Source organism: Strigops habroptila, chromosome Z (genome assembly GCF_004027225.2).
Source record: "Strigops habroptila isolate Jane chromosome Z, bStrHab1.2.pri, whole genome shotgun sequence".
In the NCBI taxonomy this organism is placed as follows: domain Eukaryota; kingdom Metazoa; phylum Chordata; class Aves; order Psittaciformes; family Psittacidae; genus Strigops; species Strigops habroptila.
In genome coordinates, this window is record NC_044302.2 from 47,034,903 (window position 1) to 47,062,726 (window position 27,824).

General features: G+C 40.4%; 1 protein-coding gene across 8 annotated transcripts in view; it reads right to left on the reverse strand.

Annotated features, from left to right (window-relative positions):
• ECPAS (Ecm29 proteasome adaptor and scaffold) overlaps nucleotides 1–27,824 on the reverse strand; it is a 63,746-nt gene that overhangs the window by 33,709 nt on the left and 2,213 nt on the right. For 5 of the 8 annotated variants that reach the window (XM_030471195.1, XM_030471199.1, XM_030471197.1 and 2 more), the window contains 15 exons: nucleotides 20,507–20,637; nucleotides 16,687–16,803; nucleotides 14,391–14,509; nucleotides 13,025–13,177; nucleotides 10,672–10,840; nucleotides 9,969–10,108; nucleotides 7,938–8,019; nucleotides 7,559–7,678; nucleotides 7,296–7,381; nucleotides 6,952–7,030; nucleotides 5,852–5,901; nucleotides 5,244–5,310; nucleotides 5,017–5,139; nucleotides 3,801–3,904; nucleotides 1,865–1,988 (listed from right to left, as the gene is read on the reverse strand). In XM_030471195.1, the coding sequence (XP_030327055.1) occupies nucleotides 1,865–1,988; nucleotides 3,801–3,904; nucleotides 5,017–5,139; nucleotides 5,244–5,310; nucleotides 5,852–5,901; nucleotides 6,952–7,030; nucleotides 7,296–7,381; nucleotides 7,559–7,678; nucleotides 7,938–8,019; nucleotides 9,969–10,108; nucleotides 10,672–10,840; nucleotides 13,025–13,177; nucleotides 14,391–14,509; nucleotides 16,687–16,803; nucleotides 20,507–20,637 (1,664 nt within the window). Of the gene's footprint in view, nucleotides 1–1,864; nucleotides 1,989–3,800; nucleotides 3,905–5,016; nucleotides 5,140–5,243; nucleotides 5,311–5,851; nucleotides 5,902–6,951; nucleotides 7,031–7,295; nucleotides 7,382–7,558; nucleotides 7,679–7,937; nucleotides 8,020–9,968; nucleotides 10,109–10,671; nucleotides 10,841–13,024; nucleotides 13,178–14,390; nucleotides 14,510–16,686; nucleotides 16,804–20,506; nucleotides 20,638–27,824 lie in introns of those variants that run through there. The other 3 variants (XM_030471202.1, XM_030471201.1, XM_030471200.1) reach the window with 3 other exon arrangements.

The following is a 27,824-nucleotide window of genomic DNA, read 5'->3' on the forward strand; positions in this document are numbered from 1 at the left end:
ACGTAACTATGTTTATCCTCCACTTAGCAACTGAAAAAGTACAACAGTTCTATAACAAGAAGGGCACAGTGCACTTGGTAATAGTAGTTTAGGTCCATCAACTTCACGTCCCTATCAACTCAAAGTGGAAACTGAATTCATAAGAGAGAACAGCAGGGGAGGCTGGAGGAGGACAACATTCTTTCTTCCCCTCAGGAGAAAAAAAAATGAAGTGCTTTAGAATTTAGAAACAAAATACCTCATGAACTTCCAAACTCTGAGGCGCCCCAGCTGACAGGCAGCCAGGAAGCCTGGAGACTGCAGCTTTGCCTGCAAAGGCCGCAGAGCAGGCAGGCTTCCCTAGTATGCGAGGTGGGAGCCCTGTGCCACACCAGTCAAGCCCAGGATGTCAGCCAGACCCTGCCACCTGCCAGGTAGAAGGCTGCTGCTGCAAGCTACCAACTCCTTTCCATGGAAACGTTAGCTTTGACAAGCAGGAATATTCCAGCAGGAAACCATCCGAACAGACGGTTTCCAGTAACACCCACTGTGAACGCTGCAGAAAGGCAGGTCTGTTCTCTGGGCAATACACACATCAGTTCTACACACATCAGGCTGGCTTCAGCAAGGCAGCCTTGCATCTGAATAAACACACAAGGCAGTTGTACAGAAGTCAATAGATTATCATCTTTCTGAACACACTCAGATCTTTTGCTTCACAGTAACTTCAATGACATCCAGAACCATCAGTGAAAACCTGTATTAGGGGACCAGATGATTACTCCCTTGAAGAATGGATTCCCATACACACCCAGCATATCAGGTCCTACTCTTTCCTATATACTCTCTTGCAGAGAGAGAGAAGGATGATGCTAACTTGTGCAGAAAGTCATTCTGCATCTCAGCCTGCTGTGCCAAGCAATGCATACAAACTTCTCAAACATCTCCAACAGTCGCAGATTATTCACGATATGTGAAAATTCACACTTTGAGATAACTAACCAAAGAAATGTGCCTTGAGGAGTGTGAGAATCTTGTTTTTCTCATTAGGGATTAAACTAGTCTGATCCATAGTTATTTAGTGACATTACGTAAGTCAAGGAAAACCTAAAAATTAACTACAAGGGGACAGCCATTTAATAGTGTTATCTAAAACTCAATCTTGGTTTCTTAATTTTTTTTCTCACATATTTGAATAACCAGTACTTTGGACAAATGCAAGTTTTTTCATAAGTCTTCAAATACTTCATACGCTAGCAAAGTATACCAGCAGAGTACAACATCAGCTAAGTACACAACATTCCATAAGGAATCTCTCAGGTAAGAGTTCAAGTGGTACAGGTTTTGGCAAATCATTCCCCTAGACTTCTGAAAGGCTGTTTAAATGGCCATTATTTCCAGAAATTGAAATTAAAATAAATAATTAAGTCTTTAAAGTAAACAAACCAGACATCTTCATCTGGAGATACAGGAATCTTTTTTCTGTTTTATGTACAATATTGTTTTTCGCTAGCCCAACCAGAGAATGATCTTCCTGTCCTTTCAGAAACATGCTCGTGAGTGACCATGCTGGATTATTACCCTTGAACACTGGATTCCTTCCTCCACACATCTTCCGCACAAACAGCATCAAAGCAAAATAAGCCCTTTGTTAAAGGATCTGCCTCCTTACTACTTAACACTTGGATCTCTTGCAGTTATTGCTAGCAGAAAGTAATGATGATTGCTAATCTTGGCAAAGTAGTAACATGTGGTCTTCAATGTGATTTTACCTAACTTTACTCCTTGGGGGAGGTGAGGGAGATGGACACAGGGAAGACCACACTTTTTACACACTGGAGCATCAGGCACGTATTTGTCATTTACAGGGACAGAAGCACCATACCTTATCTTGAATGTAATGGACCATTTCAGGGAAGGAAGGCATCTGCTTCCCAGAACTCTCCTTTTCATTTTTAGCAGGAAATGTTCTCAGCACCTGCTGGGCTTCTCCATGCACCTCCTCCCGCCTTTCAGAAGAAAAGATAGGGAACAGATGTTATTTCCACAGAACAAATGGCCTTTAATGAGCAATAGAATATTTTGGGAAGCTGGGGGAGACAGAACAGTTTTTAAATGAGATGATTTTTTTTTTTTTAAAGGAAGGGATAAAAAAACTTGCCTTAAAATATTTAACAATTCGTTAAATAGAGGGGGAGGGGGAAGAAAAAGGTTAGTGATGAGCAGCCTTTGCAAAACTGCCTGGATCAGCCCACTTCTGTTCTTCTTATATCCTGCTAGCGTTCACCAACAGTTCCTGACTACCACATACTTGTTTTTCTATCTGCTCCTCCCCATTACTTCCTTATATTCAAGCTTCAGCTGGCACATACTAGCTTTATCAATATCTACCTAGGAGCAGATCAACTCCTGAAACAGCACCAATACTGCAATGACAGAGGAATTTGTTGCAATTGATATGCTTAGCCTTTCTTAGTTACAAGGAACTCACATAAAAAACTGAACAATTAATGCAAGTTGGAAAAAGCCCCACCATTTAAATTGCAGTAATAGAAAACTGCAAATGAAATGATTGCTCTAATTTAATGAGTCAGCTACTCCTCAGCAGAATGGCAACTCTCGCAAGTGCATGCTCCTGACTCTTTGCAAATACAGGCTAAAAGTAGACTGATAGAATTTGCCAGGAAAAATAACTTCTAGCTACTGTACATGTGATTTCAGTTAATTCATTTTTACCTTGCAGTTGCAACTGATCATTAACACAAAATGCTTTACTGACAGCAGTCTCTGATCAGTCAGCAGACTCAGAATCTGAGCCAAAGGTTACCATAAGGCACAATAACTAATCTCCATAGAACTGTCCGAGAATGCCCCTATGCAAAGGTTAATTTCCAAATTACCATGCTTTATTTTCAGTGAGTTTTTATATACATACCTACATACAGAATCATAGAACAGTTTGCTTTGGAAGAGACATTAAGCATCATCTAGTTCCAACCCTCCTGCCATCGGCAGGGACGCCTTCCACTACACCAGGTTTCTCAAAACCCTGTCCAACCTGGCCCTAAACACTGCCAGGGCCACAGTCTCTCTGGGCAACTTGTCTCAGTGTCTCACCACCCTCACAGAAAAGAGCTTCTTCCTAATGTCTAATCTAAATCTATCCTTTGTCAGTTTAAAGCTATTACCACTTGCCCTGTCACTCCATGCACTAGTAAAAAGTCTCCCTCCAGCTTTCCTGTAGGCTTCCTTTAGGGATTGGAAGACTTATAAAGTCTCCCTGGAGCCGCCTTTTCTTCTCCAGGCTAAACAAGCCCAGTTCTCTCAGCCTGTCTTCACAGGAGAGGTGCTCCAGCCCTCTGATCATCTTCATGGCCTCCTCTGGACTCACTCTAACACCTCCATGTCCCTCTTGTGTTGGGGGCCCCAGAGCTGAACACAGTACTGCAGGTGGGGTCTCACAAGAGCGGAGTAGAGGGGGAGAATCACCTCCCTCGACTTGCTGGGCATGCTTCTGATGCAGCCCAGAATACGGTTGACTTTCCCCAACCTCGTGTTGAAGACAACCAACACCCTCAAGCCCTTCTCCTCAGGGCTGCTCTCAATCTATTCTCCGCCCAGCCTGTATTTGTGCTGCTTGGGATTGCCCCTGTGCAGGTGCAGGACCTGTGCAGGACCCTGTTGAACTTAGTGACGTTTGCATAGGCCCACCTCTCAAGGATTCATATATGCATTCATATTGCATTCAAATATATACTGGATGCAAATATAGATATGTGTGTGTATACATGTGAAAATAACTTCAAAGGAAAACAACTTACGGGTCTCCTGCAGCTAACAGGAGTAAGTATCTGGATGGGATATGATTCGGAGGGAACACTGTGCTAGCAAATTTCACAGCCACTTGACGTACTTGAACTTCAGGCTTAAAGAAAAGAGACACAGACATAAGGTTGAGTTTTAAATGCACGTACTAATGACCAATTACCACTTGTAAATCATCAGTCATCTGTTTTGCCCTCTGGTACCAACATGACTCAGAGTTTGAACATTTTTAAACACTGTTCTTGCTAACTCTTCATATGGCAGGAGACAGAACAGAAAAGCTAGCTTCTCATACATACACAAATGAAGAATGAAATGTTCTATTAAATGCATGCATATTTGGGGAAACCATGAATCAGGGTTATTGCTATTTCTTAGATATCTGTAATGCCCCACCCAGGCAGTTTTGATGTCATTTATCTACACGAAACAGAGCTGCATTTAGAAGCAGCACAGCCAGAGGTGGAAAAGAAACATTAGCTAGTTCACTGCTCTCTCTACTGGGTTCAGATAGTCTCAAAAGGGTGTTGCCTGGATGCCTAGATCACCCAAGCACCCAGGCAAAATAGATCATGAAAATAGATTCTTACACAGTTACTAGTGCCACCACTAGAAACACATACCTCCACAGTCTCCCTTAGTACCCATGCAAACACAGAGAATACAAAAAGCACTCTTTCTCAAAATCCAGACCTCTGGGAATTCTGAACATAAACAAGATACTCAGTAAAGTAAGACAATCAGTGAAGTGTGGTTTCCTCTGGATTAGCATCTCATAGCTGAGTTCCTAGGTAGGTTCCTTTATAATGTTAGAAATCATAGCACACTGAAATCCCCACTAAACAGTGAATGATCCTTTCTACCTAATTCTTGCTTTCACAAAACATTTCACAAGACACTGTCCTTGAAGCATCTACTTCTCAGTTTTCTTAGGAGACTGAAAAACATACAGCACAATCACAACAACTTTGTTTCTTTGCAAAACACAACACAAATGGAAAACTGCATTGTCACCCTTCTTACAGCCACTGTACAATATTAAAAATACTTCATCTGAGTATACACACACTCCCCCTTTTCCCAGATAGGCCAATACATTCAGTAAGAAAAAGACCTGTTCCAATAGTACAGGAAAAGTGTCAATAAAAAGGAAAACAATTTATAGTTTGTTTTTTTTTTTAAAGTAGCTAATTTTGACTCCATTGAAAATACCTTTATTAAATAAGAAGCTACAAGAACTTCCATCAGGGTACGCTGGGCTCCTTCCAAGTTAGTGTATGCTCCAACCATCATAGACAAGGCCTCCTGAATGGCAAGCCTAGTATCAGCATCTTCCTGCAGTACAAAAACAAGTTTTCACTTTACAGTGTCCAGTGACAAGAATTACGCAAAACCAGAACAAAATACTAGCAATTTCCCAAAGCCCTGCAAGCACCCACCTTACATAAAGCTTCAAAAAACTGTTGTACCAGTGCTATGTCCTTGGTGAAGAGCTGAGGCATTCGGCTAAAACAAGATATTTTCATTAATGAAGTTTATCTGTTTTTTAAATCAAAATGCTTCACATTTCATTGATCTTCCCCTCATCCCACATTTTATTTGTCAAACAAAACTGCAAGCATAGAAAGTTTTCTCTATCTTATCTGTTTCCACCATTGAGCAGCACACCCTTCCTAAATGGAGTTTGGAAAGTGAGATATGATATGAACAATCACTTAGATTACCAACATAACATTGAACAAACCACTTGTCTAGTTTCACGCCCTCTGGTCTTTGCTGTACATTCCTTAAAATTATGGCAATCCAGAAAAGTGGATTAATTCTGTGCACAATTCATGAGCTGCCATTAATCACTGCTAGAGAAGCTATCAGCTAAAAACATCTTTCTTTCTACAACTCTGGAGATGTCACAAGAAGAATGCTTTTCTTTGCACTGTACACTCAATAGCAAAATTGACAGACGGCATGAAGCTTGCTGCTGATAAATTAACAGCCTGCTCTGGAAAAATGAGTCAATGTCCCATTCCTTAAATGGTGCTTCAGTTACCTGGAGAGCTTTCCAACCGCCGAATAGGCCATTGAGAGCAGTTTTGAATCCTTGAATGATAAAACAATAAATAAAATTCAGCAAAACCAGGAATACATAAAGGTACATCTCTTATAATTAAACATTTACTTTAAATCCTGTCTTCAAAGTGCTCAAACAGGTTTTCATGGGCAAAGAATCCTGGAACATTAAATTAACTGTATCCAAGAATAAAAGCATTAGATAGTAACAGAGGGAGCGTGCTCTTTCACAAGAAACAGAAAAATGCAAATGGAGACAAAGTTTAAATTTTCCTTCTCCTCTCAGCTAATCGTATTTTATTTCAAGAGACAGTAACCAGATGCAGCAACTATATGAAACAGTAGCAAAGAAACAGACACCTTCCACTGGCGCTAAACAGCAGCTTTACACAAAGAAAGCTGCTTGCACAATGAATCCTGCAGACGACCAATGCAGCACACTTATATATGGGCTTCCCTCCTCCTTAACACTCCTTTTTCATGCCCTTCCCAATAGCAAGGGAGGCCTGCATGTTCAAACAGCAACTCAGGCCAGGAGGTCACATCTGAGGATCAAACCTGCAGAAGACTTGATCTGCAACATCAGCCTTTCATAAGATACATGAAAGAGTATCATAGGGAATCTGCCTTCTGAAATGGCACTGGAAGGACCTCTTTAGACCAGACTTGCACTTGCAGTTCTGTTTGTGACACCCTTCCCACAGTAATACTGTCTCTGTACAGATAGAATGGAAGGTATTACAAGCAGGCCTATGCAACTGCTTATCTCAACAGGGTATACACCTGGAGCTGAGGCTCCTGTGTGCTCTAGAGTAATGAGCAACAGCAGCTAGATGCTACTCTATTATTTGCTGAGACTTTGCAAACAGTGTCTGAGAACCTATCCATAGCTGTTAAACAAATAAAAGTTTCTGTATATAGCCTTTTTGCTTCTCTTCCAACAAAATTCCTTAAAAACTAACCTTTGATAGTCATCTTAGGCAACTACAAAAAAGATTTATCAGTTTCCATCATAAAGATATTTGTCCATTGCTTGTATTCATATGAAGAATTATAGCCCTAACGAGCCTTTCAGCTTACCTCTTTGTATTCATTGATCAGCTTTGTAAGTCCATTTAAAAGCATCGGGCCTAATGGCTTTATTTTACTTTCTGGACAACTGCAATTACAGACACCAACAAACAAAATATTATCTTTTGCATCCCTTAGAAGTATCTTCTCTCAGTATCCCAACTTTGTTAAGATGAGAAATTACAGCTTAATGCATGCAACCACACACACAGATATTTCAGGAATGAAGAAAAACCCCTATTTTCTACGAGGTTTAGTACTCTTTCTACGCTCTTAGTCCAGCTATATACTTAGTGAACAGAGTGATTTCTAGGAAAACAGCTAAAACACATTGTGCTCTCCGAATTACTTACATGATACAAATATGATGCACAAACTGCAAGGACAGACTTCTCAGTTTTGCATTTGTGTTTGCACCAAAGAGTCCATCATAAACCACCTGGCCAAAAGGAATAAAGAGCAGATCACAGAGTGACTGGCTTCACTTTTAAAGGTTTTCTAATTCCCCTTCTTCTTTAAACACTGTTGTAAGTAACAGTGCCTCCCTTAAGTGCTGGATGAACTAACTATACTGTCAAGCTCATTAGGTAGAACAGCTTTGGAACGTAAGCATTACCTGAATATTAGCTGGGAACATTTCTGCAGCTTGCCTGGATCGCAGAAGATGAGGAACTATCTTTAATTTAACACGAGTGCTGACTGACTCTCGTTTCATTTCTGGTTTCAGAACAGATCCCTGCCAGAAAGAGTTAAAATAATATAGTGCTTCTTTGGATAGCAGTACTTTCTGAGTTAACTGAATTACCTTTCGCAAATCAGAACACACTGGGACACACAAAAAAAAATTATTCAACAGCAAAAATCTTCAGTGAAAGCAGAGATCACAGGAAGGGACAGATTTAAGAAATGTATGTGTCTTGTCCAACTAAAGTAAGGCAACTAAAATCACACGTTCTGAAATTAAGCAGGTATGCAATTCTAAAGCCAAATCTCACCTCCTTGGTTTTCAGTGGTATATCCCCAAGATACACTTTATACATTCTGTTGATGATAGCAGGATTGTTCCAGTCAATTAAACTAAAGAAAAAAACACATTGAACACCAACATGTTATGATTCCGACCTCTATTTTTTAAAGTATATGCTTTACAGCATTTTGCATTATATTCATATTCTTCGCAGAGTTTTAATACATCTAGTTTGACATCTAATCACTCCTCCCACATCCATATAATACATAATCATAAGGAATGTGAAGTTATTACAAATTTCGACAATATAATTCTAAATAATTTGTGAGAAACCTACATGCTTCCTTCTCTTCCACTGAAACAAGACATATAAACCACGGTAGTCTACTGATTGAATACAGAATGGTCATCTATTAATAAATCTCTCCATGTTCTAGAAACCACCACAGAATGGTTTGGGTTGAAAGGGACATTAAAGATCATCCAGGTCCAACCCCCTGCCATGAGCAGGGATACCTTCCACTAGACCAGTCCCATCCAACCTGGTCTTGAGCACTTCCAGGGATGGGGCAGCCACAGTTTCTCTGGGCAGCCTGTTCCAGTGTCTTGCCCATCTCAGTGCTTTGACATTTAAATAGAGAAGAGGGTATTTTTAATTCTAGGACTATTTCATCTTTGTCTCTCAGACAAACCTGTCTGCCCACAGTAACCAGCTAATGCTAGTTACTGATGAGACTGTTTGGAACACACACTCCCACCCAAAACACATCCCACAGAAAACAAAATCTTAAGCATATATGCTTTAACAAAACTGGAGACACAGAACCACCTCTTCCTAAGCAATTAATTTCCAAGCAAACGAGCTATGAAGTAGCATTTATTTCTCATAAAAGACATTTATGAGACTGCATTTAACATGCATTTTCTCCACACATGTATTTTGCTCTCTAGGCAAAGAGTACCAACACAAAGGGAAAGATGAGACAAGCAGCAAAGGAGAGACTGCCTTCCTTAACCAGGCTGCCATTTTTGTCCCAGAAGTGGGATTACTACCCGCTGTGCAGAACACTAATATACACAGAAAGATGAAGTATTTTATTGTCAGCTATTTTGTGAAATAAGGTGCTAGGTGGAAGCTCCACAAAGGTAGCACACATTCTTTTGTACATCAGATTATGTATCTTTCAGAGAACAAAGAAATTACATCTTGTTTTTTTAAGTGATGTTGTTCCTCAAGCTAGACAATATTATCACCATGGCAAATTCGATTCTCGCTGTACATCATCATCATCTACTAGAATCATCTCCCCTGGCACAATTGAGGCACATGAATAGATTCAAATGGAGAAGATTTCAGATTTATTTGACTTAAAGTTAAATAGTCCTATATTTCTAGTAATACAGAAGCCACCTACACTTGCCAAAGGCAGGTCTCCATCACTCCAAATCTCCTACATGAGCCAGCAAACCTTGTATGATCAGTGATTCAGCAAATAGTACCATCAGCTATTACTGCAGCCTCTGGACAGGTTAAAGAGAGAAGCATTATCTTTAGATGATGAAAGATGGACTGCAGATGAGCAAAAGCTTTAATAATGTAGAAAATGGTGGCTGCCAAACTTCCTAGACTATGGTCCACTTCGCAATTAGAGTCTCTTTACTTCTGTAATAAATTAAATGAAAGTATTTTTTTCTGGCAAAGACAATATAGATAAGTTGACCAGCTGTGAGTCACTTACTAAGGTGTTATTGACCATCGATAGTCCACAGAGGGCAATTTGGAAACAAAGGAGTAAGAAAATGGCTCAAAAGCAATTCTAAAGATGATTGAAAACAGACAGCTAAAGCTGTCAGCTCCAGAGCCAAGTAATGTTCCCAGCTGCAAGACTGAGACACACTGTTCCCAGCTCTGTGTGAATACATAGCAGCTTCACAGCTATGCAGGGGACTGCAGCCTTCCTCCTTTCAGAGCAGTGCCTCTGGAGCACTACATTAATTGCAGCTGGCTTTGTTAGGAACACCAGCACCATTTTTTTCCAAAGATCCAAACTTGTACCTTTGTTTGCTCTTTAATTCCAGGTCTGCAGCTGTGGCAACACTGTGTCTTGTATCACTGGAGGCTACAACCAGGTGTATAACAGCTTCAAGTTCGGGCACTTGCTCAGCTTCAATGAACTTCACTATGCCCAGCTTACACTGTTCAACAGCGAGGAAATTAAAGGCAGTGTTACTGACAAGAAAGTGTATGTCACAATAACCGTAGCAGTTTAGCTGTCTGAAATGATGGCTTCTGCTTGCTAAGGATAAGTCCACATGCTCTCCATCTCTTCCGCAGCACCTTCCTCTTGCCTCCTCTCAAAGCAGTAAACTGTGTCAAAGTACCAGCATCACATATCAATTATCGTATATCAGCATCACATATCAATTAGGGATACTTTACTGCTTCTCTGCTAAAAAGGAACACTTCATCAACAGAAGAGTATTGCAACTTTACAATGTTTAGGAGGAAAATGCAAGAGTAGGCTGCTGCCGTGGTTGCTTCCTAACTAGCCCTGACAATTGCTGGCACCTCCACCCTATCTCACCACTGCAAAGTTCCTTAAGGTATCATGCAAACTCCCTCAGGGGGAACTTAGGGCAACTGAATACCTGGTCAGAACTAGTTATGTATTTTCCCTCTGGCCTCCCATTCCTCTGTCTGTAGCCACCCCTGCTAACACCCCAAGTTCACCAAGGACCAGCCTTGCAGATGCAAGTACCTGTTCTAGTAGCTCTGGCGTCCATGGGCTATCTCCAATTACCCTTTTGGCCGCATAAAAGCTCATCCCTGGAGGTGGCTGAGGGATTCCAGGACCTCCCACGCTACTTGATGAAGAGGCCTGGCCCGAGGGCATGTTTTGTCGACTCTGAGATTCATTCAATACGAACCTGAGCAGGTGGGAAAGTAGGTTCATTAGAGGCTTTACTAATCCACATTGCCAGCTGAATTAGATGCTGGAATGGAGTAATACACATAACCTGTCCAACTTCAAGTGTTCTTCTTTAATTAGTGTCATGACTGACATGACAGAATTTTACTCTGTTGAGACTCAGACACCAGTTATCCCAGCATATTCTGCAAAAGCTGAAACAATCTCATTATAGATGTTTGAAAACAAACCTCAGTTAGGACAGGGAAGGTTCCACTGGCATTTCTGAAAAGAGTTCTCAGGTTAAAAAAACAGACAGAATGACCTCTTTTGTATTAGAAATGAATACTCCCAACAGTACCGCATTTGAGAAACTTGTGCTAAAAGCTTTAACAACATTTGTACTTTTTCTATGAAAAATGCAAACCTAACAAGGGAAATAATGAAGCATATGCAACACAAAGTGGCAGGAAACAACCCTTGATATAAAATATAAATAAGAAATATCTTGGAAAGTGGGAGGGTTAGTGCTGGGAAGCAAAGGAAAGCAAAAACCATAAAGGTTGAGTTTACAGATCTTCAGTCTTCTTGGAGGCTGGCTAGTCTAGCTGCCCTGTGAATATCTCCATATTCCCACAAAAGCCACTCCAACTCTCTGTATCCTTGAAAGCCGGTCAACACATGAAGGGCATCAGAATTGTAATGCAGAGACCAACAATAATTATTTTGCTCCAAACAGCCATAATCTGTTCAGCACACAGGCAACAAAAGGAAGTAAACAGACACAATAAGGATAAACATTCCTCCCAAGTCTCATTAGTTAAAACTTTAAACACTTGGACTCGATTATGAGGTTTAAGCCCTAGAGTTAGGCTTTCTGGTGGTTTTACTGCATGCAGCCTGGCAAGGCTAATTCGCAAGTGGTCAATGACAGAGCAAGTTCTACTGGGTATAAATTAGTTGTAAACAGCTGCAAACGGTCTCATCCCAGGGAGCAAGACTAAGAGACAGACACCCAGAGCCACAGGATAGCTGAAGACACTCCCTGAGCACCTTCTGGGAAGCAAATGAAAACTTCACCCCTGCTCTTGTGGCCTCTGAGTGTTTAAAATTTGTCATGCTTGTCCAGAATGCAAAAACATGGAAGGAAGTGAAGTCTTATTGCAAAGCCCAAGGACTTCATCTGCTGAAGCTACAGCCACAGCAGTGTGTTGGTGAAGCTAAAAGCATAAACCTGGGCAAACAGAAGAGTGTGAGCTATGAACAGAGGAGCAGGCTAGGTGTTTTAAAGTATAAGCTGCAAGGCTCTACACACTCAAATGGTAAGGAAGTGGCCCCCAAAAAATCTGATGGAAGTATGGCCTTCAGAAAAGCTACATGGAGAAACATCACTTGCTCGTTATTTTAAAAGTTATTCCTTTGGGTCAATCCACTTGAGCAAGAGTTAAGTGCTCAGAAAAATCCCACAGGAATCTATGAACTATGGGGAGGGAGGGGGGGAAGTGTTCTACTGTTAAAACTATCTCTATTTTCTTTCAAAGCAAAAGCTCCCCTAGCAATACAAAGACACTAAAAAAGTTAGTGGAAAATAAATTTTGAGAAAGTATTGATTTTAGACACTAGAGAAGATTCCCAATGAGCAGTGGTCAGTAAATTCAAGTTGCTCTGTAAATCCTTCTTGCCCTCAGGAACAGTGCTCACACTGAGACATGCTATTACAGTTACAATATTTTTCCATGGGAAGAGAGATAAAAGACAATTCTTGTTATTAAAGGATCAATTCTAGAAAGCACAAGCTTTCAGAGAGTACACTTGCTTATAACCTTTTAAGGCTTATGAGGAATAACCCTTAAAACTTCACTGCAGGAAGACGAGCACACATTTTGATCTGGCTTCTATTTTAAAGGTTTAGTTATTTAACAGATAGCTCACGTCTCATAGCTTCACTTTGATCCCAAAAGAGGTCAAGGACAGAATAGTGTAACACCTAATTAACCAGAAAGACATTTTGATAAATAAGAAAGATGGTGATCCCATTCTTCAAATTAGGACCCTGCCTTGTGTCTTACTGAAATATGTAACTGGCTTCATTCAAGCTAGGAAATGACAGAATACTTTAAATGAGTTTCCAAGTGTTTAGTTTGTAATGTTAACACAAAGAACACATCAGTACTAAAGAAGACTGGTATTAACTCTTACTTACCCATAAGGCATAAGAAGAACATCCAACATAAAGTCCAAAAGCAGCTGTACAGTCTTTGGTTTTTCAGCAAGATTAAATGGAGAAGCTGCTGCTTTCAGTGGTTCGGCAGGGTATTTCATGTGAAAAAGGGTTGGTATTAGAAGATGCATTAGGCTGAAAAAACAATTACATTTACTGCAACCATTTTTAAAAAAACACACCTGTTTATTAACATTCAAGAGAGAAACCTTTAACAACAAACCTGGTCCTTAATAGCAAGAAAAATCTTAACAAAAGTTAAACCGATTCACAATCCAGTGGCCTCTATTTGCCACCTGATATACTTACAAATGGAAAGCAGAAGATAACAGAAGATAAATTAGGATTTGCACTTAAAATGGAACATGTATATATATATATGCGTGCATGCACACGAACACATCTGAAGAGCTAAAGCCAACTGCCTTTGTCCAGACTTCTAATGCTTCAGAATTATGCCACAAAATACAGTCTAGGCTGCCTCTTCCATAAGAAATTTAAAGTTCTAAATCTGAGTCTGCCTAGGGCAGAAGTTGATTAATATTATTCAACTTCACCAAAGAGTACACACTAATATATTGATTATATAGCCAGATTTCCAAAAGCTCTCTTCACTCATGTACTTGCTTTTCAGACAGGTCAAAACCATGGTCCCAGAGAATATAACGAAGTATTTTCAGACTGATCTCATGAACAGAACCAAGATTTTACTGTAAGAACTTTCAGCAAGGTCATTTTAAAAACACCTTTACACTATCACAGCAACACAGAGTGAATGAAGATATGATTTGAACACCATTTTCCACTGCCAGCATGGTGGAAACCCATCTCAAAGTAAATAAGGAGCAGGTCCATGATTAACCGTTTTCTAGAACATCTTAGTACACAGCAGTTCCAATTTCAGTCTTTTTTTATTTACTACAACTTAGTAGGAATTTTCGTTCTTACAATTTAGAGGGGCCAATCTGAGACTTTTACAGGTGTTCCAGTTGCTGGACAGAGAATATGTACTGACGGTCTAGCCTTAAGCCGGAATTTGATGAAGATGGATGGAGAACATGGACAGGCACATCCATCACAACACAGGCCCTCTTATCATACAGAGAGTCTGCTTCTGCAGAGCCTGTGTATTATTTTAACATTAGATTATATGAATTCTTAGTATCACCCAAACTACTGGATTGCTGATTCAAATTGTCCAAGCCAAGAACATCCTAGGCAATGAAGATATCACCAATGAAAGGAAAAAAAAACCACCCCACCCCAAACCCAACCTTTTAACAAGTGATACAAATTATTTTACTAAACCAGTATCAACAGAATTTGCTCCAAGAATAAGTAGTTATACCTGTCTTGCTGTGGTTGAGGTTTCCCTTCCATTGCAGTGAGAAGAGTTGGAGCCAATTCACATTGTTTTTCCACAGGCAGACGAGGGTATCCCATCTTCACATAAATTATGGTAAAATTCTAAAGGAATAGAAAAAGCACACATTATTGCAACAGTGCAAAAGAAATATCTGTTCTTTAAACTCTTCTTTTATGCTGTGTTACATAATTGGGTGTTGGAAAAAATACGTTTTGGAAAACGAATTTCTTAATTCTGAGGCTCACCAGACTGACAGCTATTAAAGGGGAGCCTCCCCTTTCAAAGTAGGAAAACAACAATGCAAAAAGCCCTCTCTAGCTTTTCTTACTTATTGCCAATTTCACTAACAGCAGTTTACCCAAGCGACAGCTTCAAGGAAAGCAAATATAATGTTCTCTTTTACTTATTTCTGAAATAAAATAGAACACAATATTGAATAAATACAAAGTCAGCAGCATAGGAAAGGTTTCTTTTGAAAACCTGTTTCTAAATCATCATCATTAAAAGCCGCAAGTGCAATTAAAAGCTGCAAGTGCAATCCAAACAGAGTCCAGTGACATAGCAGAGCAATACCAAATACTGGACTATCTAACTGCTATCATGTTGATACAAATCCAGCCAAGAACTGCAGAGATGAGAGTTGTGTGTCCGATGACGTGGTTGGAAGAAGCGTTGAAGTGGGAAGCCTTACACTTCTTTTTAAGTGGCACTTTTTAAAATTTTATGAAGCCTCATGGCACAACACAACATGCATCACTCAGATACATGAATGAAAACAGGTTTTTGACATGTCCAGCCAATAGCAGAGTTCATGTCAAGTTTGCCTTCAAAGAAGACGGTTTTACTGCTCTACCCTACACATGCACTCTAGAAGCTCTTGGCCATTTCTAAAGCGTGAACTCCAGATAATCCCACTTACTTAAAAGTTAATCTGATTACTTGGTATGCTACTGCTGTTGAGAGTCTAATCACTTCTCCATCAGTTTCTAAGATGCTAGGTTTTCCATTTATGCTGCGAATGACTGAATAGTCAAATAAGGACAGACAGTTTCCCTCTGATTTTATAACTTTTTTTTTTATTCCCATGATGGTGATTTGCAATAGATCCATCATAGTTGAAGTGAAAACTGTCTTCATAGTTTCTCAAAAACATTTTTGAACTATTTTCACTTTTTAACCTACATTGAATGAAACCATCTAGTAAAGTTTCCTCATCTATAAAATAAGGGTTTCATCATCTTTTCTTGCTCAACTAAGATCTTAGCCCTAAAACCACATAAATATACAGGTTCTCATGTGTTCAGAGAAATACAGATGCTTTAAGTAAGACTTTGAGCCCGCACAATGTTTTAACACCCTGATCCTGCACATATACGGGTGAGGTTTGGTAGCTGCTTGCAAAACAGAACTTCTAACAGTGAATAGACCCTCTACAATACAAGCAATGTGTCACGATTTAAGCCCAGCCAGCAGCTAATACCATGCAGCTGCTTCCTCACTCCTCACCTCCCCAGCAGGGTGGCAAGGAGAACTGGAAAAAAGTTAAAAACCATGTGTTGCGAGAATAGTTTAATAATTTAAATAAAAGTAAAATGTAATACAACAACAACAACAGGAAATAAAGAGAGAGAGGGAGGAAGGAATAAACCCCATGCCCCTGGCAAAAAAAACCAAAAAAAGCCTGAAGAAGTGACACAAGTTAGCACCCGCTGACTGATGCCCAGCCCGTGCCTGAGCAGTGGTCGGTCCCTCTTGCCCAACTCCCCATGGTTTCTATACCAAGCATGATGTGCTGTGGTATGGAATACCCCTTTGGCTAGTTTGGGTCAGGTGTCCTGTCTCGGCTCCCTCCTGGCTTCTTCTGTCCCTCCTCACTGAAGAGCATGAGAGCCACAAAAGTCCTTGACTTAGGGTAAGTGCTACTGAGCAACAACCAAAACATCTGCATCTTAATGCAGCATTGTACCAGCTACTAGGAAGAAAGTTAACTCTATCCCAGTTGAAAGCAGGGCAAATGACAGTTCATGCATTCATGAAATACCAAGCGTAATTATCAGTAATTTGAACAGAATCAATAGTGTAGGTGCTTTACAAAACTAAGTTTCACCCACAGCAGACTATAAAGTTTAGTTAAAAAAAAAAAATCTCTTAAAACATCCACCTCATGACAGTAACATACTTGCTAGGAAAACTGTCAGATCTAAATACAGGAGTTTTAAAGAATATTCTGCTTGTTACAAGTAAATCAGCAACTATTCTTGGAAGAAGAGACACTTACAGTGACAAAAGACACTGCAGAAGGATCCTGATACTGAACTAGCAATGTCTCTACTGGAAGTTGAATTTTTGGACGACTTTTGATGCGCTTATTCAGATGAACCAGCAGCTCCATGACCTGACATGAAAAAAACAAAAAACATTAAAGAACCACCACCAATTTAACCACTTTGGACTCCACAAATCACCGCCAGTCCACTATGCAGGCCTATTATAAACAAATCAGGCTGAGCTTCCTGATTATTTAATCTCTAAGAAGATGGCATCCATCATTTATTGTATTATCTTGAAACCACTCTGACATGTCTCAAGTCACTGTTAAGACAAACACATAAGAAGTCCCAAATCATGCCACAACCAATATCCTCAATCAACAGAAATGCCAGGAAGAAATGATTATTGAGGATGACCAGGTCTTTCTACACAGCTGATTACTACCCCATAACACTCCAAACCAGGTTGGACAGGGCTTTGAGCAACCTGGTCCAGTGGAAGGTGTACCAGCCCAAGGCAGGGGGGTTGGAACTAGATGATCTTTGAGGTCTCTTCCAACCCAAACCATTCTGTGATTCTACAAAACTAAGCCTGGCTTGGAAATCTGCACTGCTGTGGCTGTAACTTCAATTCACCACACAGAACAAAAAACAATGAAAAAACCACACCCATAAGACAGTTACTAAGTGTGCATATAAAAACTATGTTTGGAGTGGAACAATACAGAACTGAAATCCTTCAGGGAAGAGGAGAAGCCAACAGACGCCCCATGAATGTCAGGCAGGAGGAATGTGCAGCCCTGCCCTGGGCAGGCAGAGTCCCAGCAGAAACGCCAATGGAGTCAGGCAGCAGCACTGGGGGAATGGCCCTGGTATCTGGCGGACAGTGAGCTGAGCCGGGGCCAAGGTGCACTGAAACAAGAGAAGTGCAGAGTGGTATTTCTCATGATGAAGACTCTGAAGTACTGGAGCAGGGGCCCAGTGAGTTTGAGCAGTCTCTGTTTGTGAAGTCTTTTCAAGACCTACCTCAATAAAACATTCAACGTCCTGGTCTGAACTTGTAATGGACCATTTTAAGCAGGAGGTTGGTCTGGAGACAATCTGAGGTCACCACCAAGCTGACGTATCCCATGATTCTACAGTTCCATGAAGTAGTTTCTTACCATAGCATCAGCAAAGTGTCATTTGTAAATCCACTAAATGAGATGTCAAAACTGAATGGAGGAACTCAGGAAACTACAGACAAGCTCCACTCTGGAACAACAGATCTTGAGAAATCACACTGAATATTTGTATGTCGCTCACAAACCCTATCAGATTCTCAAGCAAGGTGGTGCAATATAAGTGACATTAAACGGAGTCAGTTCAGCTCCAGTAAAACCAGAGCCACTCCTAGATGCATGATGACTTTGGGCAATTAAAGTCAAAAAGCCAGGGTGGGCACACTGTCCTGTGCTTTTCATAGCTCATTACCTTGGTCATATTCTGGTGAAAGAGCAGCTAAATTTCTGGTGAAAAAGCACTGTCACTGTGGTTTGTCATGGAAACTGCAGAACAATATGCTTGCTGATCTGCATATGAGCTAGGACATCTTTGCATCCACTACATGGATGACTAGGCATCAAACAAAATAATGTCCAGATATAATTTAGAGAAACTGCATAGCTGACCACAAGCATGTGATTGAGACCAATCTGACTAAAGTAATGCTGACAGGTGTCAAATTTTGCTGATGCAAAAATATTATACCAGCAGTCACAAATTCCTTCTATTTCAGAAAGGAAAAAAACCTGTCTGCACACACTTTTTTTGTGAAGGAATAGAAACACAAGACTACAACAGAATTTGAGGAACCTGGGCAATTTACCCATGGTGACTGGTGAAAAAAAGCTATGGCTGGGTTAGGTCACATGTGAAGGTTTAGCTCATGTCCTGCTTCTCTAAACATTAATATCAAGTCAGTGCACTAAGGATCTCATCCAGCAGTACTCATCTGACCTGAATCAGTCTGCACTTCCGAGGACAACTGCTTCTCAGGTTTTTGCTGGCTTCACATGGGCTGCACAAACTGACACAATATTCAGTCTGGCACAAATGCTGCCAGCACATCAGTACTTCTTAGAGCACATCTGAACCAGCAGAGTAAATCTACCCTGGATTAGTTCTCTGTGCCATTGCTAGGGTAACTGGTTTGGCAGAAGGCATCCTAGAATTTAATTTAACTCATTTGTCAAATCATGGCCTGAAGGATTACCTTTTCAGGGTAAATGGATTAAGAGAATGAGTTCAAATTACTGAATGTTGCACTAATATTGACCTGACTGTCACAAAATTAAGGGCAGGGATATGACCAACAAAGCAATATGTTAAGGCAACAGGAATTAAAATGAAATTTTAATTTCCCCTTTCCATAGCCAGTACCATTTTGAGGAGAAAGTCAATCTGTGGCATTAAATTAGTGTGCAGTCAATCCATCTGGTATACTGAATGAACTGCACTGTGCTTCTGAAGTTGGGTGAAAACAAGCCCTTGAACAACTGTATTGATCTACACTTCAGCAGTATACTGGCACTACAGAGATGTTCTTTTTTGCTCATATACCTATACTGTCAAAACTTTCACTGTCAATTCAATTAAAACGGTGCAAGTTTTCAAACGACAATTGACTGTGTTGCACCTTTTTGTTGCTGTTACTGGGTTCTGGTTTTTTTTAACCACTACATTAATTGCGTAAGAGATACATGAAAACGGATGGCAGAGTTTTGTCACTGCCTGTAGTCAGTCACTGGGTGAATAAAGAGTTTGTCCTCTTTCCATTCTATTTCATCTACTTTATTAGATTAGCTTTCCAATCGCCTGAGAGTTCATGTAAAAAAACATACCCTTTTGTTTTACTTACATTGCCTTAACAGGATTTTGAGGCTGGAGTTGAACAGCCTCATTCTTTGCTGTCCATCAGGCAAAATTAGCATTAGAAAGCTAGGTGTTTGTGTTTAAAAGTCATGAGCACTTGAAAATGCATCAGACTTAAGACATTTTCCTGCCACATTAATGGCAATGTAAGAGCAAGAAGAAGATTGAAAAGCTGAGTTCTGATGTAAGTAACAGAAAACAGCAATGCGCACATTGAATTTACCTCCAGGTTATACACACCACAGCAAATCTTCAGTGATGTGAAGTCATGGGCATGCAGATGATCTTTTATCCCATAACCTAATACAGGGAACTGAATTCCCCAGGTACATATTAAATTCAACCTCCAAAACAGCTTAGTCCTTGATCCTATGCCTGTAACCAGGCAAGGACCAAACAGTTTTGAAGGTAGAATTTAAGATACACCTGAATGAATTCTGTGATGAAGCTGCCTTCTGTACCAGAGAATTGAATTCCTTCAGATATGTATCAAATTCCATCTTCAAAATTATTTGGTCTTTGCTCCTATTCCTATTGTCAGACAAGTGAATGACATCAAGGAGTATGTCTTCAAGGTCTTTCATACATAGAACCAAGCTTGCTCCACATGTGCTGTAACTCAGGAGAATGCAGAACAGCCCTAACATGAAAGCAACAGCATCTGCCTTTATGACAGTAATTCTTGGTCTCAGGCTAACTCACAGTTAGCTGGCTTCAACTGGAAACAAGTGCAGCCTCCACACAGCAGCAAAAGCCATGCATCTGCAAATGACCTTGCTGATACAAGCAATGGCTGTTTTCTTTAAGCCCTCACAGTTGTAGGCATAGTTGTAGTACAGTAAACCATGATACTTCAGGGGCATTTCCTTTTCCCTGAAGAGGACAACATACCATTAGGATAAACTGCACTCTTACCTTTTTACGAACTCCTTCCTGTGTGCTGGACAGCTTGAGGAGTACAGGGGGTAGGAATTTGGAAATAATGTTCTGTAACTGCTCATCTGTTTCTGCATGGCCAAGACGCAAGAACACACGTTCAAGTTGATCTGCAGTTAAAAAAAGGCAGGGGGGGAGAAGGAAAAAGAAGATCATAAAAGAGAGAAACTGGTTGAAACTCAAAATTGCTGTAGCAAGAAAACAACTTTTTCTGAATATCCCCTAACGGGCTTCTAAGAAATGCTGTACACAACTCCACAGTTCTTAAAGCACTTTCATCTCAACAGCACTCAGCACAGATGCATCTTGTATTTTTAACACTACCTGAGCAAACAACTGATGGCAGAAACCAGCCTGCTAGCTTCCAGTACTAGCCTCCACAATTACATGGAGATGACTTCTATCAAAGACAGAAACAGTTAAAATTGCCTTTGCTTCATTCTGTTTTTCAAATAGAGGCTAGGACATCTCCAAAGGTGCAAGAGAAGGTTAGGATCTCTAAGTCATTCCCTGCCCCTTCTGCTCTGACCATAGAAGTGTGCAGCTGTGGGGGTGCTAACTCTTGAAAACATGCTTGCTGTGATCTGCATTCAGACCATGAAGTTCCATACCTCCACTAGTTAATCAGAGGGCAAATTCTTGTTGTTATTCTTCTTCAACCTAGAGTTCTGGTCATATGGCAGACATTGCGTCAACAGAACAAAAACATGAAGCACATACAACAGAACCCAAGACCAATTACAGTTTGTATGGCAGAATCTAGACAAAGCACAAGACGCAAGGTTGGGGCAAGCTACACCATGGCAGTTGCATACAAATAAACAGGCTGCACACCTGAAAGCACAAGAAACAAGCTACAAAGTGAAAACCAAGGTCTTTGAAACCTTAAGACTATTGTTCCAGGGTAAATTTGATAATTACAGAACCTTACAGGACGTTGTTACATAGGACATCTTGACACAGGCTAACCTATTCTGCTCACGACTTTCCATTAAGCCACTTGCATCTTCCAGGAAACCTTTACAAAGCTGTACAAATGCTTACTGAACCAGTAACTGATTTTTTCACAATGTGCTGATCTTTTTTCCAAATGTCAGTTATTACAATAGGAATAAGATCCCAAGTATGAAACACAGGACATATTGCAGTAACACAAAGATCCTATTATAGTGCTACCAAGGTGCTGGGAGTGTTTTAACGTATTCACCTTCCCCTAGCCAGTAGGTGTCCTCCCCAAACCCAGGAGGCAACACAAAAATAATAACTAAAAAAAACCAAAACCAAACTGCAAAGAAGTAGAAGTTGCAACTCCTACAAGATCAAGAGAATGGGGGGCAGGGGAGAAGCAATAACATCTGTTCTCTAAGTGAGCTAGTAGAAGATCATTTCAAGGAAACATATGAGACCAAAATCCTCTGACAAGCACAAGCACTGAGGACCATCTGTCTTTACAAAAAGAACGGAAGAGTCCCTATTTTAAGTCCCAGCATGCATCTGCTCCGACAGCTAAACCAGAAGCAAAGCAAAACCTCCCTGGCACAGCAGCATCCCCGACTGCCGGACCATCCTTGTACATGGGATGAGGAGTGTCTCTTCTCCATTCTGCAGTACTGCAGGACAGATCCATAGGCAGCAAGGAGACCCAGGTCTTTTGAAGGGACTACAGGTCTTATGACATCCTATAAGGAGGAAATCATTCCCCCAAAAACTAATCTAAAGTGACCTGTTGCAAGCTCAGATTAGAGGAAGACTAAGGAGAAAGGAGAACCTTCCTGCAGCAGAGGAGGATCACTGAGCTGGCTGTAAAGGACTATAGAGGCAAAAAAGAAAAAAGCACTGTACAGAGCAGAGGCAAAGACTGAGGTGAATGGATATGGTTGGAACTAAAGCTAACAAAAAGGATGTTCAAATACAAATGCTGCTTTAGTCAGCAAACCTATCATGATGTAGCTGCAGAAGCCTTTACTGTCCTATTTTTAAAATCTGTGCTATCCCTGCACTTGAAGGCCTCACAGCACCACTCCTCCTCTGCCAGCTGCAGATAAAACATAAACATATCACTTCCAACATTTTATTTTCTGCTGAGAAAATATGACAGGCAGCTGAAAAGACAGGACTATGAAACTTTACTGTCAGAGAAATTACAAGCCAAAACTCTGCAGCACCTACAATACAAACTGACTTGTAAGCCAATCTCTTGCTTCAGACAGATTTCACAGAACAATCAGGCTGTCAGCTAGAAAACGACTTCATTACATTTCTCTCCTTTTTTAATCCTAACAATTTCATTCTCTCTTCTACTCCTTCCCCTGCAAACGATCTCTCCCTCCAGGGCCTCCATGGTGTGCTGCAACCGCGCCAGCACCAGGGGACTGCTTAGGCCACAGCAAGCAGCTGAAATAACTCAAGCAACACATGAAATTATCACATCTTTCTCCTCTGCCCTGGAGCTCCAGGAGATCACTGCAGACACACCATCCTCAAGCAAGCTGGCTGAGGAACCTCCCAATGATATGTTCCTTCTCATGGCAGACTCAAGTGTAAGGTAACACAAGTGAAGGTATTTCTAAAGCTCTTTGTTGTAGCCACTGAACTACACACACCTCATGGAAGACACAGAAACCACTCTGCACGTGCAGCAATGCATCTACCCTATTTCCAGCTTCCACCATTATTGTGTTGTTACAAGCTGCAACCAGAATTGTAATAATAATACAGACCAGAAGAAAAAACCCAAAAACCTATGCCCTTGTTCAAACTGCCTCTGAGATATATTTATTACTTTTCCTGTATCTCTGCTGCCTAGTCAGTTAAGCCCTAATACTGCCATCAGGTCTTCTTCCTTGAAGTATAAGGATGACAGGACTTCTCAGCAAATTCAAGGAGACTAGTCGCCTGGCTGCAGTTAAGAAACTGGTCAGGAGTTTGTCAGAGCAGTCTCCTGTGCTGCCAATGCAGTGTGTTGTATCCATAGCAGCATCAGGACAGGAAAACAAAGAGCTATAAATGCACCCAAGTATTGCACATCAACCATTTTCTCCCCAGCTTTTATTCTACTAACAATTGCGACCATCTCTCAAGCTGACAGCATTCATCATGGGAAAGCATAAACCCTGGACATTTAAAGCACCACACACAATGGTCCAGGAGAGGAGCCAGGGACACAGTATCTGTGACTCAGATACTTGATGTATCTGAGTACATGAGATGTACTGTACAGATGCAAGACACGTTTGTGCAGATGTGCCTTGCACACCTGCTGGCTGGGCAAGCTGCTTTCCCTCTCTGCCTTCTGTCTTCTCATAACCTTCACCTCGCCTTCCTGTCCAGCCTGCAACAGCGAGCAGACCACTGTGCATCAGACATCAAACAAGACAAAGCGTTTACTCCCAGCCCATTTCACATTCCCATATCATGCACTTCACAAGTTTTTAGGAATGAAGCCAAAACCTTCTCCCTCTAGTTTTACGGTCTCTACTGCCAACTGTAAAACTGCACAGTTGTAATTTCATGGGGGAACCACCAGGTTATATGATAATAAAAATAAGTAAAGCAAGAGGTTTAACTTGCTTACCTACCATAGGAAAGAAAGAAAAATGACACAAACTGTTCTGAATAAGCCTCAGCAACTGAAGTTAACCTACAGCAATCTTACACAACCTGACAGTAAGAGCACTGAATTTTAATTATAAAGCTTTACACACTTCAGTCTTTACCTTTGCTAGCCAACACTAAACTTAAAATGCATCCATGCAATGACACACTTCCCAAAATTTTCCTTTTGAAAGTTGACTAATTTTTGAAGTTTTCTGGAAGCACTGAAAGAAAGAAGTAATGAAGACGAGACATTTAGTAATGTATGGGTTTACCTCTATCTAAAAAGCCAATACTTACGAGATCTAAGACTTTATACAAAGGCTTCTCCTTCCCCAATTTCACATCAAACCCTTACCTCCATTTAGGTCTGCAATATTTCCTTAGTATTGGTTCCCAACTGTAGCACCCTCAGTATTAGCTAATTATTTATGTTTATAAAGTTACTTCCATAGTTCAACTCTCGTGAATATAAGGCTGGGGGAAGAACATACTGTCAGAGACAAAGGTCCAACTTTTAATGCAGTCCAAAGAATTAAAAAAAAAAAAAACACCAACCCAAAACAAACCAACAAACCACCACAACAAAAAACCAAACCAAAACCAAACAAAAACACCAAAAGATTGACATTATTTTATTCACACTGGTGAGAAAGTCAAAGTGAAAGGGAGAAAGTAGGAAAGGAGGGAGACTTCACCAGAAACACAACTGGAAAACCCTGCACCAAGTCCTGCAGGGCTCTACAAAAGCTGCTTCAAGAACAAACTTGCACATCAGAAGCAGTGCAAAAGCATCAGGGTGCATTGACACCACCATGAACTCTTCAGATTCGCTCTACTGTGGAGAGGCCCTTGCTCTGCCAAGGACTGTTGGAAGGAATAACACAAATGAGGTTAAACCACTACTATCTTTCAGCACATCACTGGATTCATTACTTTTTCGATAGTCTTGCAAGTTTGCCTTATCAAAGCTGGAAGCAATTTCTTGAAAGAAAGATGACTGCTATGGCACCCAGAATCTGTTTATGTGTAATGTGATAACCATAGTCCCTGTCAGACCTGCCTACTACATTAGAAAGCACCTGAGAAATCATGTCTGGTTTAAAAAATAGTTTTGTGTCTTAGAAACACAAAATGTGTGCTACAGCTATGACAGTCAATATTTTACTATGGGGGAAAAAAAAAACCAAACCCAAAAACCCACAACCAAGAACGAACTGTATGAGTAGAAAAAGAAACAGCAGGTAGCTTTACTTTTCAAATACATATCATTAAGTCCATGCAAAATTTGTAACAGATACTCTTGCATTCTGGCACAAACACAACTTCTCTCAATGCTGCTGTGTAGCATCTTCACATAATATTTCATTTTTTGTATGTTTGTCAAACACCTTGTATGTCAAGGTGTTTTCTTGGGGGAAAAAGTGTCCATAAGAGCATGAACAAAATATGGAGGATTTAACAATGGACGCTGCATATGAAGAGATGTTCCCTTTCACTGTATGTAGAAGAACCAAAGTGGCAGGAAAACAAGCTGTATCTTTGTATCCGTTTCCAGCAGTGGAATTTGTGTCAACAGACACGATTTATTTGGAATGTGAAATCTCCAAGTTACCATGGCAATGCAGTTACCTATATGTGAGACAATGCATGTTTCACTTCTGTTTCTTGCTAGTCTCCATTTAAGACTACAAGGAGGAATTTAGGTTTCAGCACTCACGACCACACCTCATGCAAAAAGGAAAGGAATAGATTTCAAAACACAGATAACACAGACAGATTTTTACAAGAAAGTCACATTAACAACAAGGCTCTAACTTGTGCTTTATAAACTTCAAAATCCTGAACACTGGCCATAAAAGGGTCAGTTATTGCTAAGTCTTGTCACTTCAGAACTGATCTTGCAGTCTCCCAAGCCAACAGCAAAACCCCAGCCTGCTCACTGAAACGTGCACCTTCTTCCCGCTCTGCTATATGGTAGCTTGCCAAAGCGAAGAACAGAGAGAAAGGCATGGAAAGAATGGAAAGGATAAAGTAAACAAATAAATAGTTTAATGTTTTTCTCCCGTTAACAAGGGCACACCCTGCCCCCCTCCCTTTTTTTAAATTTTTATTTATAAAATCATGGAAGTTAACTCTTTGAATGCTTGGTCTTACTCAGGTAGCTAGTTCACTGTTCATCCATCTTTTAATCAAAGAAATCTCCTCTCGGTTCAGCTAAGCACAATTCCAATTCATGTGTCCAGGTTCTCCTCCTTGTCCTTACACATGATAAAGAATTAGCTCCCACTGACATCTATACATACTATGCACAGCACATCAGCTATTCTGCACGCACCCCTCAGCAATGTATATTTGTGTAGTTGAGTATCAAGTAAAACACACACCATTCTTTTTATGAAAACTGACTCGAGAAACCAGCAGGGCTAGGACATGTTAACCTAACCGTACTTCATAATTTAACTGATCACCACAGAAGCATACCAGGAACCAGAAAGAGAATCTGGGTCTCTGCAAAACAAAGCAGACAGTGGGAGAGCAATATTCTGTTCATAAAGCCAGAATTTATCTTCACTTTGCTGGAAGTATCGGACAGATTAGTGGGACCGCTACATTAAAGCATTTCTAGAACTGTTTCAGTAAATCAAACAAGAAACCCCCTCCAAAATGCTCCTCTATAGAACCATTACATTGCACTAGCATCCTCCACATCTCTTCCCAAATGCTCTACGCTGAATGAACAGTAGTGGACACAGGAGCATTTCAACTTCACTACCTGGATTGCAGAGGTAGTTCTAGGGGCCTGTGTCTGATAAAGCAAAAGCTCACGCACACCCTCCACAGCTAAGCAATGGTTTCTGCCCTATTCCACATGCAGAAAGCAGCATGAAATTCTCTGCTGTGCCCCTACTAAAATAGGAGTCAAATTCTTGTTCGAATGGCATTAGACTCTGTGAGAAAATATATCTGGTATGATTACAGTAGCGAACAGTGAGTCAGGATTTGCTGGTGCTATTCCTGGCCCTACAAGTAACCCGTTGCGTGCCTACAGCCAAATCGCTTCAAGGGGCATTTGTAAAAGTAGGCCAACCACCGGGTTATTTTACAAGATCTCACTGGAAAAGACTGGGAAGGGGGGATATATTACCTTTTCCCATCCTATTCTTCCATTTTATATAAAAGATTACATAAAAATTTGAATAGCATACTGAAATCCAAATATTTTCAGTATGTCACGCTTAGGCTCTCCCTTTAGTGGCTATCTATTCTTACTCAATGTTAACTTTCCTTTTTCCTGTAACTGAACTCTCGCAGTTTCAAGGCAAGTTTACCAATTTTCCATTTTTTTTTTTTAACTGCCTTATCTCCATTCTGATGCTGCCTTCAAACAATTTGTCCTTAAACTGGTAAACTTATAAAGATTTTAACCAAACAAAAAGAGTTTGTGTTTGAGTGGAGATGGAGATCAAAGATTCCTATAGCCATGTATATAAGAAGCAAGGAAAACCGGCTTTCCAATCTAAAACTAGTAGTAATTATTTTTGCTATTTTGGGACTAATCATTATCCTAAAAAAGAACAAATTTCTTTCCAAATATACTGAAATTTAATTATTTAAATGTATCAAAAGACAGCAGGCCCCTAACGGAGGCTGCATAGTTTCCGTCTTTCTCTACATGAAATTAATCCTTTTTCATTAGCTT